The 17,907-nt window shown below is 43.7% G+C and overlaps 1 protein-coding gene across 2 annotated transcripts; it reads left to right on the top strand.

Annotated features, from left to right (window-relative positions):
• Nucleotides 1–5,479: 5,479 nt before the first annotated feature.
• On the top strand, nt 5,480–17,055 carry Krt222 (keratin 222). Of its 2 annotated transcripts, none has more exons than XM_057774997.1 (6): nt 5,480–5,642; nt 9,392–9,520; nt 11,821–12,041; nt 13,961–14,037; nt 14,217–14,352; nt 14,977–17,055. In XM_057774997.1, the coding sequence occupies exons 1-6, from the start codon at nt 5,547–5,549 to the stop codon at nt 15,203–15,205; spliced, it is 888 nt and encodes a 295-aa protein (XP_057630980.1). In that variant the 5' UTR covers nt 5,480–5,546; the 3' UTR covers nt 15,206–17,055. The 2 variants fall into 2 exon arrangements, with proteins under 2 accessions (XP_057630980.1, XP_057630981.1); XM_057774998.1 differs by having other exon boundaries at nt 5,535–5,723.
• The last annotated feature ends 852 nt before the right edge of the window (nt 17,056–17,907 follow it).

Here is a 17,907-nt window from a genome sequence, read left to right as displayed (position 1 = left end):
CAAAGCTCCCATTCACAATTGTCACATGCTCTCACAAGAAAAGGCTGAAAGGGATGTCATTTTCTCCAAAACCTAATGCCACACTCTACCGTGTCATTTAGTAAAAAAACGCCAGCATGACAGCCAGCTGTCTACCTCATGTGTTCGAATTTATGAACAGGAAGAACCTGAGAAATGGCGTGCTTCCGAGCTACCTGTCTACCTCCTGGCAATCCACTTCCTTCAGCTCCTTCGAGCAGACAGAGAATACAGAAGACGCCTCTAAGAACATTTCCACTCAGGTAATACAGAGGTGTGAGTGGAAGTCACAAACCAATGACTTACAAGTGGAAAATCCTGATCCAGCTGACATTTGGCACAAGGTGGATGCCGAAGCTGACTGTATCTGCTTGACTCACTTGAGGTTGTATGACACTGATGAGAGAGACAATCAGAGCATCCTTATCATCTCTTACAACCTTACAGTGCAGATTTTTTAAGGCAAAGCACTTTTCATCCATGGAAAGGGGGACTGAAGTGATGTTCCCATTGATCTTTCTCTTCCTGTATCACACTGTTACTCTGTGATCATTGTCTTTGGAGAAATTTGAACAAAGCCAAGAAGTTTCCCAGGCCTTGGTCTCAGAGCAAAGGGAACTCGGACCCAGACACAGGTTCAGTGGAAATACCATTTCCCCTCACATAGATGTTTCCTGCTTTCTCTGTGACTGGCCCAGTGGGGAGACCATGATGAATGAGTCAAACAGACAGGCTACGGAGTTGAGCTTCCAGCACTGGGAACAGGAATTCCCATCCCTCTCTTGAGAGAACAGCCTTCCCGCAGCAATGGGAAAGAAGATAAGATTAAGGGATGGGCAGAGGTTGGATCTTAAGAAGGGGGCTGCAGATCCTGCACCTGCATCATAGAGCCTGGGAACCCACCAAACTGGAGGGGTGTTTGGGGATGAGATCATGTAGAACTGTGCCTTGCTCCATAGATTGCACCCCAGGCTAAAAACAAGAGCCAAATAGGTTCTGGGTGCACATGGAGTCTGGGCAGAAGATGCCAACAAACAACCCACCTGCTATCTCCTTGCCACCAACCCTCAAGCCCTACCTGTGAGAGGACGCTTAGGAGAGAGTGGCTAGATGCTTCAAAACACGTGACTTGGCTTAGAGATGTAGCTCATTTGGTGGGGCACTTGCCTTGCATGTCCGAAGCTCTGGGTTCACTCCCCAGCACCCTGTAAACTGAGTATGGTAACAGAAGCCTGTGACCCCAGCACTTAGGAGCTAGAGACGCGGGGTACGGGGGAGGTCACAAGATCAAGGAAGCTCTTGGCTACATAGCAAATTCAATTCTAGCCTGGGCTACGTAAGACCCAGTCTCAAAACAAATTTAAAACTAACAATTATACAAAAGGCTTCTTCTTGGTGGATGCTGGGTGGTGGTGAATGCAGAGACTCGTCGGTGCAGAAGGGGCTGAGAGTGGCAGGTGACAGATGAGTACTCACCCCTGGATGACAGGTGTAGCGTTCCGTCTAAGGCTCCAGGAACATCATTGTGCAAGGGGGGGGGGGGGGCAGAAAAACTGAAAGAGTCAAAGGATAAGAAGAAGGAGTGGATCTCTGTGAGTTCGAGACCAGCCTGGTCTACAAAGGGAGTTCCAGGACAGGCTCCAAAGCTACAGAGAAACCCTGTCTCGAAAAACCAAAACAAACAAAACAAAACAAAACAAAAGGAGTGGAAATACCACAGCCATGGCAATCATGAACTCAAAGCAGCTTCAGATGCCCACACTGGGTCTGCACTAGAGTAGCCCCATCAACAGCAGTGCTGAACTCTTTCCTAACAGATTCAGGGAGAGGGTGAGTCATCGCTCTCAGGCGTGTACCTACTGGTGACCCCACTGTTCTCCAGTGGGTAGGTCCGATCAGATGCTCACACAGAGAACTGTAGTAAAAAGAAATAATTCACAAAACAAAGCTGGAAGTCATGGATCTGGAAAAGGGATTGTATGGGACTCCGGAGAGGAATGATAGGAATGAGAAGGAGACGTGGGACCAGACAGCCCGCAACTCTAGTCCTAGGGGTTCAGACTCCCCCTTCTGGCCTCTTCAGGCACTACAGGCACATGGTACACAGATAATGCGCAAGCAAACACCTTAGCACAAAAATAAATAAATAAATACATACATACATACATACAACTTTTTTGAAAGGGGTAGGAAGAAATGTGATTAGGATGCATTCATATGCATATGAAGTCATCAAAAAACAGGCTAACTTAATTTTAATGGAGAAAAAGAGGCATAGTGGCACCTTATTGAAAGTAAAACGCAACCGGGCGATGGTGGCGCACGCCTTTAATCCCAGCACTTGGGAGGCAGAGGCAGAGGCAGGCGGATCTCTGTGAGTTCGAGACCAGCCTGGTCTACAAGAGTTAGTTCCAGGACAGGCTCCAAAGCCACAGAGAAACCCTGTCTCGAAAAACCAAAAAAAGAAAATAAGACGCGCCTCCTTTTCTTCAGGTGTTTGTTTTTTACATGAATTTTACATGAATACAGGTGTATTTGAAGTCTGAAACATGATGTTGTGGTGTTGACAGAGGTGGGAAAGTGATTTCCGTAGTGAAGAGAATGAGCGAATGAGCGTTCTACCATCTCAGTTATGTTTTTAATGACAGGAGCAGCTAAACTCTATTTACTCAATAAAAATTCCACACGCCATATAATTTTGTTAACTGTATATTAGCTCTCTAGGCTTGCTGGGAGCAGTGGCACACAACTTTAATCCCAGCATTCCGAAGGCAGATCTCTGTGAGTTTAAGGCCAACTTGGTCTGCAAATCGAGTTCCAGGACAGCCAGGAATACATAGAGAGACTTTTTCTCATAAAAGCCAAAAATAAGAAATAGATCTCTAGGCTTGGCCACCCTACCTACCGGCCACTTTGTGCCCTTTGACCTTCACTTTCCCACATCCTACTCCATCACACACACAGCTTGTTCACACAGCTTGTTTGGCTGTCGTGAATTCTTCAACGAACGCCAGAGCCAGGCACCTTTGAGAGTGATCCTAAGAGCATCTCTGTAAGAAAGGCAGCCATTCTTGTTTATTCTACAGCATTCTGAAGCATCTAGCTAATGCACCAAGGATCGCATGAAGCCCACAAATGGCGTTTGATGAGCGACTGTGACTGCTTGTCTTAATAAAGAGCAGTGTTTCTCATAAGTAGCTACATCTTTCTTTTTAAAAAAAATAAAAAGAATTTGAGTCTTGAAATGGCTAACCTTTTCGCTCTCTCATGCTTGTAGACGTGTAAATTCTAACCCCTTGGAGCAAACCCGGTGCTGTTGTCTTTACGCATGCGTAAGTATGTGACGAGCATTTCCTGATGTGCCCGAGGAACAAATTTCAAATTTGCACTGTCTAACCCACTAGCTACGAGCCACAGAGTTTTATTTTTCTCTGGTGCTGGGACCTTGCACAGGCTAGGCAAGCTGTCTACGAATGAACTATTGAACACTATTGGTGTGTATGTACGTGTGTGTGTGTGTGTGGATTTTACACTGTGTACATGTGTGTATAAGCCAGAGATAGATGTTGGGTATCTTCTCCAGTCCCTCACCTCCTTATTTTTGAGGCAGGGTCTGTCGCTGAACCTGGAGCTCGTGAATCTAGTCAGGATGGCTGGACAACAAGGTCCAGGGACCTGCCTGTTCTGCCTCCGAAACGCCTGTGTTATGAACGCATGTCACCACACCCATTTTTTTTAATGCAGTTCGCGCATGCGCGCGCATACACACACACACACACACACACACACACACACTTTTTTTTTTTTAAACAAGAGGCACATCAAAGGTCCTGTGGGTTTTAGAACCAAGATCTGACTCATTCACTCTGTAAACTACAACAGACCTGTTCTCAAAAAATATTTCAGTAGCATCTAACACAGTCGCCATCTTGAACAGGAATCCAGGTGAGGAAGGAATGAAGAAGCAGACAGGGCAGGCAGCTTGCGGTCAAAGTCCCTGTCTCAGTGATGCTGTCCCTTCCGTCAGCCACCTTGGATAGGACACTTAACCCCTCTGACCACAGTCCTTACATCTTCACAGTCACAAAATGTCAGGAACTGAGAAGATTGGGCCGAACAGTGTTATCGGAAGAGCTGAAGACGTGTTTCTAAGTGTGAGGTGTTGCTCTCTGCACATTTACAGAAACATCAGCCTCAGTGGGTGCCCCGCCACAGGGACCAAGGGCTCACTTCCACAACACTGGCAGTATTCACTAACCCACGACTTCCACACTGCTCCAGCGCCCGCTCCAGACTCGTGACTTCAGGAGTTCCCTTCCATCAACCCCACTCTGCTCTGGGGCTGGCAGTACCCCCACTGATTGAGAAATACAGCTAGCGGCATTATCGACGTTGTCTGAGAGAAGCTTTTTCCAGCAGCTGTCAGAATGCTTGAGACAGATAACACGTTCAGGTGGCTTACCACACCATTTGGGTTTTCTTCACTGTTTTAAGTCGGCCCACGAAGTTCTGGGCCCCATGGCAGCGTTTTCGTCCATCTGTGTCACCGTCCTTTGTGTCCCAACCCCTTCGCCATTCCCCACAGCCTTGCCCTTCTGTTGACTCTTCCTCCAGTCTGTTTCTGGTCACCTGGGTTCTTTTACCCTCTGTTTTCTTCTTCCTCCCCTCTCCTTTTGCATTTTGTTAAAAAAAAAAAAAAAGTTCAAATGCTGATTTAAAAAAAAGAGAGCTATAAAAAAATTTAAACTATTATATTTGGAGCCCAGTTTAATGCCCACACAATAACACAATATCTATGCACAATAAAATCTGGTGTGTGGTTTGTTTGTTTTGTTTTTTGAGACAGGGTTTCCCTATAGTTTTGGGGCCTGTCCTAGAGCCAGCTCTTGTAAACCAGACTGGCCTGGAACTCATAGAGATCTGCTTGCCTCTGCCTCCCAAATTTTGTTTTTGTTGTTGTTGGTTTTTTTTTGTTGTTGTTGTTGTTTTTTTTTTTTTTGTTTTTTTGGTGATGGTTTGGATTTTTGTTGTTTTGTTTTCTCCCCACCCCTTCCCAAGACAGGGCCTCGCTATGAAGTCCTGACTGGGCTTGAATCCAAGATCTTTCTGACTGAAGTACTGAGGTGGCTAGCATGCCTGACCACCATGCCTGGCTAACGACAGTGTTCTTAAGGTCGTGACTCATTCCCTACCACAAAATAATAGAGCACCCCGCCCCCCACAGACCAAGCGTTCACAGGTGTAGGGGACCCTAACAGTGACCTGTGGGTGTCATTTTCTTCTCTTCCCTGGAGATTCTGAGGTTTCTGCTGTACCAACGACAACGGGCGCGAACAGTTTCTCACATTTGCATAATTGACTAGCCGCGCGAGTTTCCCTGCTTCTGCTGGGGAAATGGATCTCTGCATCTTTAAGGCTCCGCGGGGCTGTCTGCTCCGGCGACGCAGGCAGGCAGGGCAGGCTCTGCGGCAGCAGCGACTCATCCCGTCGCTAAGGTCCAGTTAGCCAAGGTGGAGGATGGGAAAAGAATGGAGCTGTCCCAGCTCCTCAATGAGATCAGGGCAAACTATGAACAGCTTCTCACCAGAAATCAGATAGAGACGGTGCTGTCCACACGGATGCAGGTAATGATTTCATTCAGCCAGGCACCTTCGGGATAAGGAGACAGTCCATGTCTCCCCGAGTCCTGTCCCGGCCTCTCTGAGGTACAGTATTTCTTTTCCACGCAGCATCTACTGGGGAGGCAATGTAGGTGTTTCTGCATTGGGTCTGGGGTGGCAGACAGGGACAAACCCCGTGGCTGTGCGGCTGAATGACCGTTCAATAAATATTGATCGATGAATTGGGATTTTACGTAGTTCATAAGGTGACGGACCGTCATTACTAAAGCACGGGGTCAACACACAATAAAATGGTGCACTCCGACCTCTTTAGATTTTTCTGGAAAGATGCATTCCAAACACTCTTCAAAGATATTATGGAGTTAATTATAGAAGCGATTTAAAAACATCTGTATAATGGAAGCTTGATAGTCGAGATTGTTTGCCTGCACATTCTGAGGAGGCGATAAAAGCAAGTAAAATATTTTTTGAGAGGTTTCTATCATCTTTCCCGTGCACTCAGCTTTCTGCTGATTGCCATTGCTATAAATAGAATCATCTGAGTGTGTGAACGCGGGTTTCAGAATCAGAGAGACAAATTCTAACAATCAAAATTCCCCCAGCTGGGTAGTGCCTCGACACTGAAAAGTATCCATTGTTGCATCTGGACGGTGAGAACTGTTTAGTTCTGACATAAATGCAAGATATTTAAAATAGACGGACGAAACAGAGCCAACTCAGACCAAGGCTCAATTCAAAATATAATATATAGAGATGTATGCATGTGTATATATATTATATATAATATATATAAACTGTTAGCAAGAAATCACAGGACTTTGTTCCATTAGCAACTGAAAGATCATTGTAAATTTTGCTTGTGGGTAACATTTTCAGTGTTCAAAAAGAATGACCAGTTCCCTGGATTAAATAAGGTCACTGGGCTGTTGGTTTAGATGCTGGAGAAGTTTGTTCGCCTTCATATGATAGGGGAAAATATTAAGAGATGACGGCTTTTGACAATTATAAACCAAATGAATACTTTATTTTACCAAGTAGAAATCTAAGTTTCGTTTACAAGTCCCCATGCTGAACCGAGTGACTACGAAGAAAAGCAGCAGAAACTCTCTCGAGTTCTGTTTGCAACATCTGATAACATAAAGGTTTTGAGAGAAATGCTTTCCCCAAGTAATTCACAAAGCCAGTTTATTTTATTACCACAACATATTGCAAGGCCCTGGGTTCAAACCCTAGCACCAAGAGGTAAATAAGTCAAATAAAATAAGCATATAGTTGCTGCACTAAAAAGTTACCCCAAAAACTCAATGGGCTAAAATTTAGGCTATTGTATCCTGGCTTGTAATTCTGTGGGATGAGGAGCAGCCCGGGCTGTGGAGACCCTGGTGCTATATGAGATGCAGAATAGGATGCAGTCACCTCAGGGTCCTACTGGCTGGCATCTCCAAATGATTGGCTAATGTGTTTGGAACCTTGGCAGCGGTTTGCTGAAAGGCTGACTTGAAACACCTGAGCCAGCTTCCGGCTCCACGCACGTAGTCTCGGGTCGCTCTCCGCCTAGCTTCCTTACAGGACCCTCTCTAACCAGGTATCCGGATTTCTTCTACAGTGATGACCCAGGGCTCCCAAAAACATAATGTAGAAGCTGCCAGGCTTGCTTAAGGCACAGCCTAGAATGGGTACAGCGTCACCACTACCAGACCCAACTGATCACAGCAAGACTCAGGACGTGAACTTGAGGGGGGTGGGGATTCACTGGGGACCATCTTGGGAATCTAGCTAACACCCAGTTTACCTGCCAGTTCCCTACTGGGAATTCAAAAGACCAGTGGTCCCCACAGCCTTATGTCGTTTCCAAAAGTCTTTTCATTCTTTCTTATAGTTGTTCCCGTAGTTGTTGTTGGTTGCTTGACTTTGCCAAGTTAACACTAAATATGTGATCAGCTGACCAAAGAAAAAAATTCCCTCCAGCATCTTTCTTTTTCCATTTTTCGGTCAGGGGAAGGGGTGATTACGTGGATGTGTGTGCATGTTTGCATGTGTGTGGGTGAACTGTGCAAGATTCACAAGCATGTTGGTCTGTATGTTGGTAGGGAACCACGGTTGATTTCAGAAATGGTCTTCCATTGCTCTTCCACTTTGTGAGTTGAGGCCAGGTTTCTCAGTCAAGTCCAGAGCTCACCGGTATGTCCAGACTTGAGATTTCCTATCCCACCTTCCAAAGCTGGAATTCCAGGCAGGCTTCTGCACTTACCCAGTATTTACATAGGTTCTGGGGATACGAACTCCTGCCTGTAGGCTTTCATGACAAGCAGTTAGTGAAGGAACCAGCTCTCCAGCCCTTTGCTCTAATCTCATGCCCTAAACTTGATTCACACAGACTTTTACTGACTCAAACAAAATCTACCATATAACCAAATTTACAAATTTAAAGGAACATTAAAACGTTGTCTTTTTTTTTTTTATTTTTACTTCATATCAACTCAACACATTGCTCCTAATGAGGTCAAATGTTGATAACGTTGTTAACTGGTGTTTTCTTTTAATTCCACCAGCATGAAAACATTTCAAGCAAAACAGAGAATACCGAGTTTCCCCCCCTCCACCCCATGCCTGCACAGGCAGGCATTTTACTGCTGAGCTACACACCTTCCCCTGAGTGTTTTTACAATAGGAGAATATTTAGAAAATAATCTTTCAGATGTATTTTTGGGAGACTTAGAGGATAGCTCAGCGAACTTTACTGTGAGAGTTTGAGGACCTGATTCTGACCCGCAGGATCCACATATAAAAGGGAAACACGGCGGTGTGCGCGTGTGATTCCAGCAATGCGATCTGGAGACAGGCACGCAGATCCCTGGGCTCACTGGCCAGCCAATCTAGCCTCATCAGCAAGCCCGGGTCCCAGTGGGAAACCCTGTCTCGAAAAAACAAAAACAAACAAACAAAAAGATCTTTTGAAAAAAGTAAAAAGGTTTTTGCAACACAGAACTTTAAGAACCTTGACGCCTAGGACAACTTGATTTTCCAATTTCCTAACATAGCCGGGTGGTGGTGGCGCACGCCTTTAATCCCAGCACTTGGGAGGCAGAGGCAGGGGGATCTTTGTGAGTTCGAGACCAGCCTGGTCTACAAGAGCTAGTTCCAGGACAGGCTCCAAAACCACAGAGAAACCCTGTCTCGAAAAAAAAAAAAAAAAAAAACAATTTCCTAACATAGTAATGCGCCTTTTAGCGGTGTCTCCTCCCAGTCCGCCCATCCAGAACTGACCCCTTTGGGGATATACAGATGTGTACCTGCCTCTATGAAGCAGCCTAAAAAAAAAAAAGTTGAAAAATATTCACTGAATTTCCCTCAATCTTTAATATCGACAGATAAGGGAATGTAAAAGAATCAGAGGTCACAAAATTGTCTCGAAAACTTTCTCTTCTTTAAAACAGATGTGTTTCTCTGTATTTCACAGGCTGCCGTAGTGGGAAGGGACTTTTTGGATCATTTTACAGCAGAGGAGATTGGGGCTGGGAGCATAATTGACTGGCTCGGGGATTTGATTAATTAGTGATGAAACGCTGGAGCACACACTTGTAATCTAATAGTGAAAAGAAGATGCGATTCGATTCCTGTATAATTGTTCTATGGTCGCTTTTAAGCACCTCCCTCTCAAGAATGCCCTTTGGGGTTTTTGTTTCTCTTGGGTTTTGTTTTCTTGCTCTTGTCGTCGTTGTTGGCTGTTGTTATTGTTGACTCTCTTGCAGCTAGAAGAAGATATAACGAAGAGAATGGACAAGGATGAGGAGGCTCTGAAGGCAGCTCAGGCAGAACTCAAGGAGGCCCGCCGCCAGTGCCACCACCTCCAGGTGGAAATCGAGTCTCTCCACGCCGTGGTAAGGAAGAGCACCAGAAACTGGCTTGCTGCACCCCAGAGGCTAGTGATTTAGGGAGCGGAGGGACCTTGGGAAAGAAGCTTGCTGGCAGAGCGTCATGTGTAACAGAGAGAGGGAAAGAAGACGCTGTCACTCTGCAGTGAAGGCCACTGAGCGCTGGCCCGGAGCCTCTCTCCTGCCCAGTGGCTGTGAGCAGCTCACTGGAGGTTCTGTTTACACCTAGAAAAATTTAGTTTTACTTCTCATTGCTCTGGGGCTCCCCGACAGTTGATAGGGAAAAAATGGATCGTGTGCTGCTATTATCTATAGCCTTCCAAAAACTGGCTTCTTGCATTGGTGTCATTGAGATTTCTAATGGGAAAACACTTAAGCACTTTCCTATTATGCCTTTTCCTATTACGTTTGTTTGTTTATGTGTGTGCACATGTGAAAGCCAGTTCACGCCTCCCATCACGTGGGGCCAGGGTTTTAAACTCAGGTTGAGACAATACCTCTGTCCACTGAGCCATCTCATTGGCTTCTAGCATGCCTTTTATAAACAGTCTGCTTCACCTTTGATATTCATTATATTTTCAATAATTTACAAAATCAAATAATTGAGAATGACAGCAGATAAATCACAATGTAAACTTTTTCTTGCCAGAGGAAATATTACAACACTATTTTGAAATACAGAAAGCTATCTCATTATGTATATTTTAAAAAATATCCAGTACTAAAGATTAAACTCAGGGCCTTGTGCATGCTAAATGAGTGCTTTACCACGGAGCCAGGAGCCGCATCCTCAGCCCCTGCTCCTTGTTGTTGTTGTTGTTGTTGCTGTTGTTGTTGAGATACCATCTCACAAAGCTGCCTAAGTGGGCCTTGAACTGGTGCCCCTCCTCCCTCCACTTCCTGAGTAGCTGTGATTGCAAGTGAGTGTCATCATGCTCAGTCGCTAAATATAATTTTCTTTGGGGGGAAAAAAAGGAAAACAGGTATAGTGGCTCATGTCTATAATCTCAGCATTTCAGAGGCTAAGGAAGAAGGCTTGCTATTAGTGCAAGGTCAAATTGAACTTCAGAATGAACTAGGCCTCCTTACACACACACACACACACACACACACACACCAGGAACTCCAAGTTCAAGACCAGCCTGGCCACATCATGAGACCTTGTCTCAAACAGCAGGAAGGGGGCCAGCAAGATGGCTCAGCAGGTAAAAGTGCTTGCCACAAAGCCTGATACCCTGAGTTTGACCTCCCAAACTCACATGATGGAACAAGGAAAACAATTCCTGAAAGCTCTCCTCTGACTTCCACGTGCACACTTTTACTTGCACAAAATAAATGTTAAATGTCGGGGGCCAGCCTCGACAAAAATACCTTTCCTCCAGAGTGGAGGCGTGGGAATTTAGAAATATAGTAAAGAATATGAAGATGCAAACGAAAATAATAAAACGCAGAAATATATAGGATAGTATCGGGAGGGAATTTCAGTGAGTACTGAAAATTCATCCGTGTTTAATTTCCAACTGGTTACTGTACCCCTGACTACAAAAGGTAGGACTAGAACAAAAGGACTACATTAACATACAAATTGACAGCCACAAGCTACATTCATTGCTCACACCTTTGACTCAAGCCCTAGACCAATCACTCTGTAGGCAAACCACTCCCTGGGTGGAATCCCAAGTTACTTCCATAAACAGAACTGGAACTTTAATTGGATCCTTAGACTTTTGTTTTAGGTAGGAACCAACTACTTCCCTATTTCAGGAGCCCAGGTCTGGCAACTAGCCACACCTGTTGACAATAGCCTTGAAAGAGGCAGAACTCTTTGAGTTAGGAAGCACAATAATCTCAAATGAACTAAAAACAAGTCCCAAACTCTCTGACCTTTGGCCTCTTTGGGCCTCCACAGTTTAAAAAAAAAGAAAGAAAGAAAGAAAGAAAGAAAGAAAGAAAGAAAGAAAGAAAGAAAGAAAGAAAGAAAGAAAGAAAGAAAGAAAGAGAGAAAGAGAAAATTCAAATAGCAAAAAAAAAAAGTCCTCTTGCATAAGTAAAACACAACTGCTATAACCTTTCAAATAAAACAAGTGGTACTCCAAGTGTGACTCGGTGCCTATCCTGTTTAAGCCCCTGGCTTTGATTGCTAATGCCAATACCACAAATAAAAATAGACGGACAGACGGACGGACAGACGGACAGACGGACGGACGGACGGATGGATGACTACATAGACAGAATGGAACAGGTGACAGAGACTTCAGAAGCCCATTCTGTGTCACTGGTTCACTGCTGCTGATGTCTGTCCACAGGAAAGGGGCCTTGAAAACTCTCTGCAGGCCAGTGAGCAGCATCACCAGATGCAGCTGCAAGACCTGGAGTCGGTGGTTGACAGATTAGAGAAGGAGCTGCAGGAAGTGAGGTGCGGCATCGAGAGGCAGCTCCAGGAGCATGAGATGCTTCTCAACACGAAGATGCGCCTGGAGCAGGAAATAGCCACCTACCGCCACCTACTAGAACAGGAAGAGCTCAGGTACCTGAGTCCACATCGCTAATGGCACAGGGTGGCATGGGGCCACATTCACAGAGCCACTGTTGATGCCATCAGAGAAACCAAATCCAAAATAAAGCCCACCGCCACCACAGCCGTTCACTGAGCTCCTATGGCAAAGTGGGATTAGCACACCCTCCAGCCTGCTCAAACCAGCACATTCATAGCCAAAGTTGGCTGTTACAACTCTTGTTCACTAAGGTGGTTTTTCTTGGCCTTCCCACTTTGTCCATTGCTTCTCTCTTTTAGAACTAGTCTGCATTTCATAGGTCACTCCCAAGGAAGTTTGGTGACTCACAACCTGGCCCTAAGTTCCCACCCCCACCCCACAGTGAACACCAAAATGATATTATTATAGTTAGGGGGTGGGACTCAGCTGGCGGAGAGGCTTGTCCAGGATGCGCGAAACCCTGAGTTTGTTCCCCAGCGTCACCTTATCCAGGCATGCACGCCTGTAATCCCAGCTGTGGCGGCAGGAGGGTCTGGACGTCAGGAGGTTCAAGATCATCCTCAGCTCTATAGCAAGTTGGAGGCCAGTTTGAGTTCCAAGAGACCTTTTCAAAAAATGAAAAAGAGTAATAATGTGATTCTGCTAAAGCAGGGAAAGCAATACTGTCCCAAGCCATATTTAAATGGCTTCAGGTATCCTGAGATAAAAAAAAAAAAAGTTAAAGGGGAATTCTTATTTATTCAATATTGTATTTTATAACCATCTATAAGGCCTGAGACCTTTGAACATGGCATTACCTCCATGTCTCTATATTCCCATGACAATAAATCTTTTTTCTTGCTTGTTTCAGAATTCTGACTCTTCTGCAAAACGAGATGGAATAAGTTTAGCCTGTGATAAGCCTTGGCAATTCTTAAATCCTTCAAAATCATAAACTGAATTCAAAATATACCACTTACTAGCTGAGTGACCTTGGACAAGTTACTTAACCTCTCTGTGCTTCTCCTCAGCAAAGCAAGAATAATAATATCTACATCACAAGGTTACTGTAGGATCTAACGAGCTGACACCGTAAAGTGATTAAAGCACTGCCTAGCACACTGTGCTTTGTAAAAAATATATGATTTTATATATGGTGTGAATGTAATACGTTATTAAATAATGATCATAGATGGCAATTCCTAATTATTTGAGAGATTGACAGATTGGTTTTTAACATTTTAACAATTTTCTAAATTTGTATTATTATATTTGATATAAATACAGGCAGATAAAAATGAACAGTGTTATTGCACAAAAAACAGAAAATATAATGAACAATATGTTTTGTTTTTTGGTTTTTTTTTTTTGGATTTTCGAGACAGGGTTTCTCTGTGGTTTTGGTTCCTGTCCTGGAACTAGCTCTGTAGACCAGGCTGGCCTCGAACTCACAGAGATCCGCCTGCCTCTGCCTCCCGAGTGCTGGGATTAAAGGCGTGCGCCACCACCGCCTGGCTCATGAACAATATTATTAAGTAGTAGAGTTGTATTCCTATGACTTTTGAGGTCCTACATGTTAGCATACTTCTAGTCTCTCCAGTCTAAGATGTTTTATTTCTGGGAATCTAAATACTGCCCCTTTGCCCTCCACCATCCACCCAACCTTAACCCACACCCACCCTGCTGGCTCCAAATTTTATATTTAGTAGTCTCGCACAGCTCTTTTGGTAATATAAATGCCTATCTATACAATGTAGAAAATCATCTGTGTACTGTCTTAACCTTTATAAAACTCTTCCTTGTGCCTGGAAGGCTCCCTGACAAAGACACTGCATGGCCTCGCTCATCACTGCTGAAGAAGTATTTCCATTGTGTGAGCGGAACAACTTACCCATTCTCTTGTCTATTTTCTTTTTGTTTGTTTTTGTCTTTCACTACTGCAGTGTTGTTTCCATGACTCTTTCCATTTCAGATATTATGGTTGCATCCAAGGAGAGAAAAAAGAAGAAAAACCTACCAGGAGTAAAGTCGGCTTTCTTCTGCCCTCAGGTGAGGTTCCCACACGATAGACTAATTGGAAAACCGGCATGTTATTTGTGGAGATTATACAGAAAATTCTCCAAAGCAGCAAGCGAAGGAATTTCAGTACTTCATTGCTGTGATTTTCCACCCCCACTTTATGTCCCTTTTCTTTTCCAACGTTGTAATTTAATGTAACATTTTCACAGCCATTATAAATGAAATATCTTTTTCAACGAAAGTCTCACAAAAGTATGAGAGTGAAAATGGGGAGACCACGACCAAACAGGCAGTGTTAAATGGAGACGTCGTGAAGGAGAGTGCGGAAGCTCGCGGCACCATTCAGTAAGTAAAACAGCTTGGACTACGAAGCAGTGCTAAAATGATGACATTCACTTCAGCAGCCTTCCAAATACTTTCAATAAACTGTGATTTTTCAGGCAGACATGAATAGACACAAAGAACAACACAAACAAGACTGTGAAAAAAATTCATTTTTTTTCTAAAACTAAAATCAGATCATAAAAATTGTGTAGAGTCCCAGCATCTGGGAGGCAGAGGCAGCTGGGTCTCTGTGAGTTCAAGGCCTGCCTGGTCTACAGAATGAGCTCTAGAACATCAAGCTACACAGCAAGACCCTGTCTCAAAAAAAGGTAAAAATAATCGTGTAGAAATTCCATAGAATTCCATATTAAAGATTATATTTTTGTGGTTCTGGTGTGGAGAGATGGCTGTGGTAAAAATGGTGGCTCTCAATCGCTACTCCAGTTCCAGGGAATCTGACCCCTGTGGGCACCAGGCATGTACCACTTGGTACACATACATGTAGACAAAACATACACATAAGCAAATCTGAATTGTTAAAATCTCGCAACCTATGTATTACACATATTTCTATTCATAAATATGAACTGGGCATTGTCTCTATCTCTTCTTCTATTAAAAAAAGTTTTTATTTTCTTATTTCAGGACAGAGAAAGTGGATGAAGTTATTAAAGAGTGGGAAGGTTCGTTCTTTAAAGATAACCCCCGGCTGAGGAAAAAGTCTGTTTCTCTTCGATTTGATCTCCACTTAGCAGCCACCGATGAAGGCTGCTTACAGAGCAGACAGGATAATCTGCCAGACATTGAAGTCAGGCTCATCATGAGAAGATCATGTAGCATCCCCTCCATCAAGCCCCCGCCAGCCACCAACTAACCCAGAGATAGCATCTATCAGACACTAGGATGGACCCAGGCTGGCCATGCCGATGCCCAGCCCCGAATATAAGTTATTCCATGTGTACGGATAATGTTAAGATGCTGTGGGCTGTGGATCTCTTCAGAGAACACATATAATAAGAGGTAAAGTTGCTAGGACTCCAAAGACGAGCATATTTTTTTTCGAAGGGGGAGTGCTTAAGAATAAATCAGAAATTCAGTGTGGTTTCTGTTTTATTTATCATCCAAATAGTCTTTATCCTGCTGAGTGTTATCAGAAACTTGAAGGATAAGGTGACTTGGTTAAGTCTGTAATTTCCCTCCATGACTGAACATCCTCAGGATAATGAAAAAGCTTGTCTGGATACTCAAGAGTTACACTGGGGGTTACTCTCCATGGTTTCAGGACCACAGAACCTAAAGGGTTTGTTCTTCTACAAAGACAGCAGGCAGGAACAAACATGTAAGGAGGGCCCTCCGTACTCTTAGCAATTTTCCTTTTGAGACAATCATTTGAACGCTGGGAATTGAGAAGCGGTCCGTCTGCGAGCAATTCTAGATGAAGTATAGAGCACACCTCAAGGCTATTTTGATGATTAATAAAATCGGGGTGCCCTATCCTGATTCTCTTACAATCAGTATCTGATTTGCAGGAGAGTCATTTCGTTGAAAGAACTGTAAAAGTTGTATTCTTACACACACACGACTGCACAAACAACATTCTAAAGCTAACTGAAAAGGTGTCCTCTAGTTACTAGGACACCCAACCGCTCATCATCTGAACTCTTCCATCCAAAACGCCATGTTAGTAGCATTGGCTACAGCCTTAGAGAAGGTCCTCTCTGAACTAGGAGAAAGAGTTCTTACAGTCATTTCTGTGAAGTAGCAGCATAGCATCGCTAGCTGGGCTAAGAGTGTCTGCGAGACTTGTTCTCAATTGTTCAAACTGTAATAAAGGTGTAAAACATTTATGAATAAGTGAAGAGTTGTTGCAACATTTTAAAAAACAATATAAATTGTTTAATGCAGGTATATTTGAGACCTTAGATAATAAATACCTGTTTTAAGACACTAGATGGTTATAGGATTTTTTTTCCCTAAACAACAGAAGGAATACAAACCACTGTTCTGTTTCCAGCTGAAGAATCATAAGGGCTACAGCTATGCTAGCATTTTAGTGCAGCCTTCAAAATCAATCCCCCATCCCTCCCTCTCTCCACATGCGTGTACATATATGTATATATTTTGACCAGTAAATAGGCTAAAGCCACAAAGCAATTGTTAAGTAACTTTTAATATAATACAGGGATTTAACATGTCTTTTCTTTCTATTACCTCAGGTTCCTTTTAGCCTGACTCACTCTGTTTAGTAGAAAGGAATGATGTGGTTTTATCAAGGATACAGCAGCATATTAACTGCTTATTCTTGCATAAGCATCTGAACTAAAATTGCATCCTGTACATAAAAATGTGTCTTTTGGGCTAGAGGAATAGCAGGGCGGCACTGAGTCTGGACCTCAGGACAAAAAGGGAAAATTTCATTCATCATCAAATGCTACAACTTTATTAAAGCTCTGACATGCAATCATATAAGCTGTTGTACTGGTTACTGTCCTATTCAACAATGACTATGGTAAAGCGATACATTTAGTGTAATCTACTGCCGTACTGTTAGTACTGGGCATTGTGAATTAACAGCTTGCTAGAGAAATCCCACTATGCAGCTATTGTGTGTATAACATGCAGTTCTTGAATTTGTAAGTGAGTTTTGTTTGCTTGAAAGCATTTTAAAATTGGAATATGAATTTACCAAAGTAAATGATACCGCTATAATAAAAAAAATTGAAACATGAACTCCAAGGCTGCCTTGTATTTGAGCTCTCTTACTTCAAAGCTGTCTGTGCATGGCTGAGGCAAACAAAGCTGGCTCACTGGAGGAAGGAAAGAAACTGCAGTCACAGCAGGTGGTGGGTTTAACCAGCACTTCCAGCTGCCCACAGCGCACACGAAAGGCAGAGGCGGGAAGAGCTTTTAGTTCCAGGCCCAGCCTGAACTACGTAGTGAGATCCTACACATACTCACACTTCTCGTAACCATAATTACAAAGCCCTATGATTCTGGAAAAAGTATAATAGTAGAGAGCATTATTTGCAAAGTTCTTGCAGGATTCCAGGCACTGCAGTCAGCGGATCATCTGCAAGCCTCACAGCCACTGTACTAAATAATACAGTCCTCTCTGACAGGGGAATAGAAATGAATATTCCTCCATCTCTTGAAAATATTCCAAATGCACGAGTTCATAACAAAATACAAAAATAAAGAGTAATTCCAGTTACTGACAATTGGAGGATCTGAGCTCCAGCTCTGCCAGTAATGGACCAGATGAGAGAGGAGGGTTTGCTCTCTGTCTCTTAGGCCTCAAGTTCACACCTGAAGACAAAGAGAAGGCCATGCTTGCTTCTAAGTGCTGCCTTCCCTGCAGTGATATTTTGTTTACATTTTAACAAATAAAGTTGAAGAGCTAATAAGTCACTAGAGGCCAGGGAGTGGAGGCACACATCTTTACTCCCAGGAATCAGGAGACAGAGGCAGCCAGATCTCTGTTAGTTCAAGGCCACCCTGGGCTAAACAAGATAGAATGTATCTAAAAGAGAAAGACAGTTTACATAAAAGAGATCACACACCTTTAATCCCAGCACT

Source organism: Chionomys nivalis, chromosome 7 (assembly GCF_950005125.1).
Source record: "Chionomys nivalis chromosome 7, mChiNiv1.1, whole genome shotgun sequence".
NCBI classification, from domain to species: Eukaryota; Metazoa; Chordata; class Mammalia; order Rodentia; family Cricetidae; genus Chionomys; species Chionomys nivalis.
This window is presented reverse-complemented; position numbering and strand designations above follow the sequence as displayed.

Coding starts and splice junctions, on each gene's coding strand:
- Krt222 (XM_057774997.1), top strand. CDS start 5,547: ATGGAGCTGTCCCAGCTCCTCAATGAGATCAGGGCAAACTATGAACAG. Junction 14,038..14,216: donor CGGCTTTCTTCTGCCCTCAG/GTGAGGTTCCCA, acceptor ACATTTTCACAG/CCATTATAAATGAAATATCT. Junction 14,353..14,976: donor GAAGCTCGCGGCACCATTCA/GTAAGTAAAACA, acceptor TTCTTATTTCAG/GACAGAGAAAGTGGATGAAG.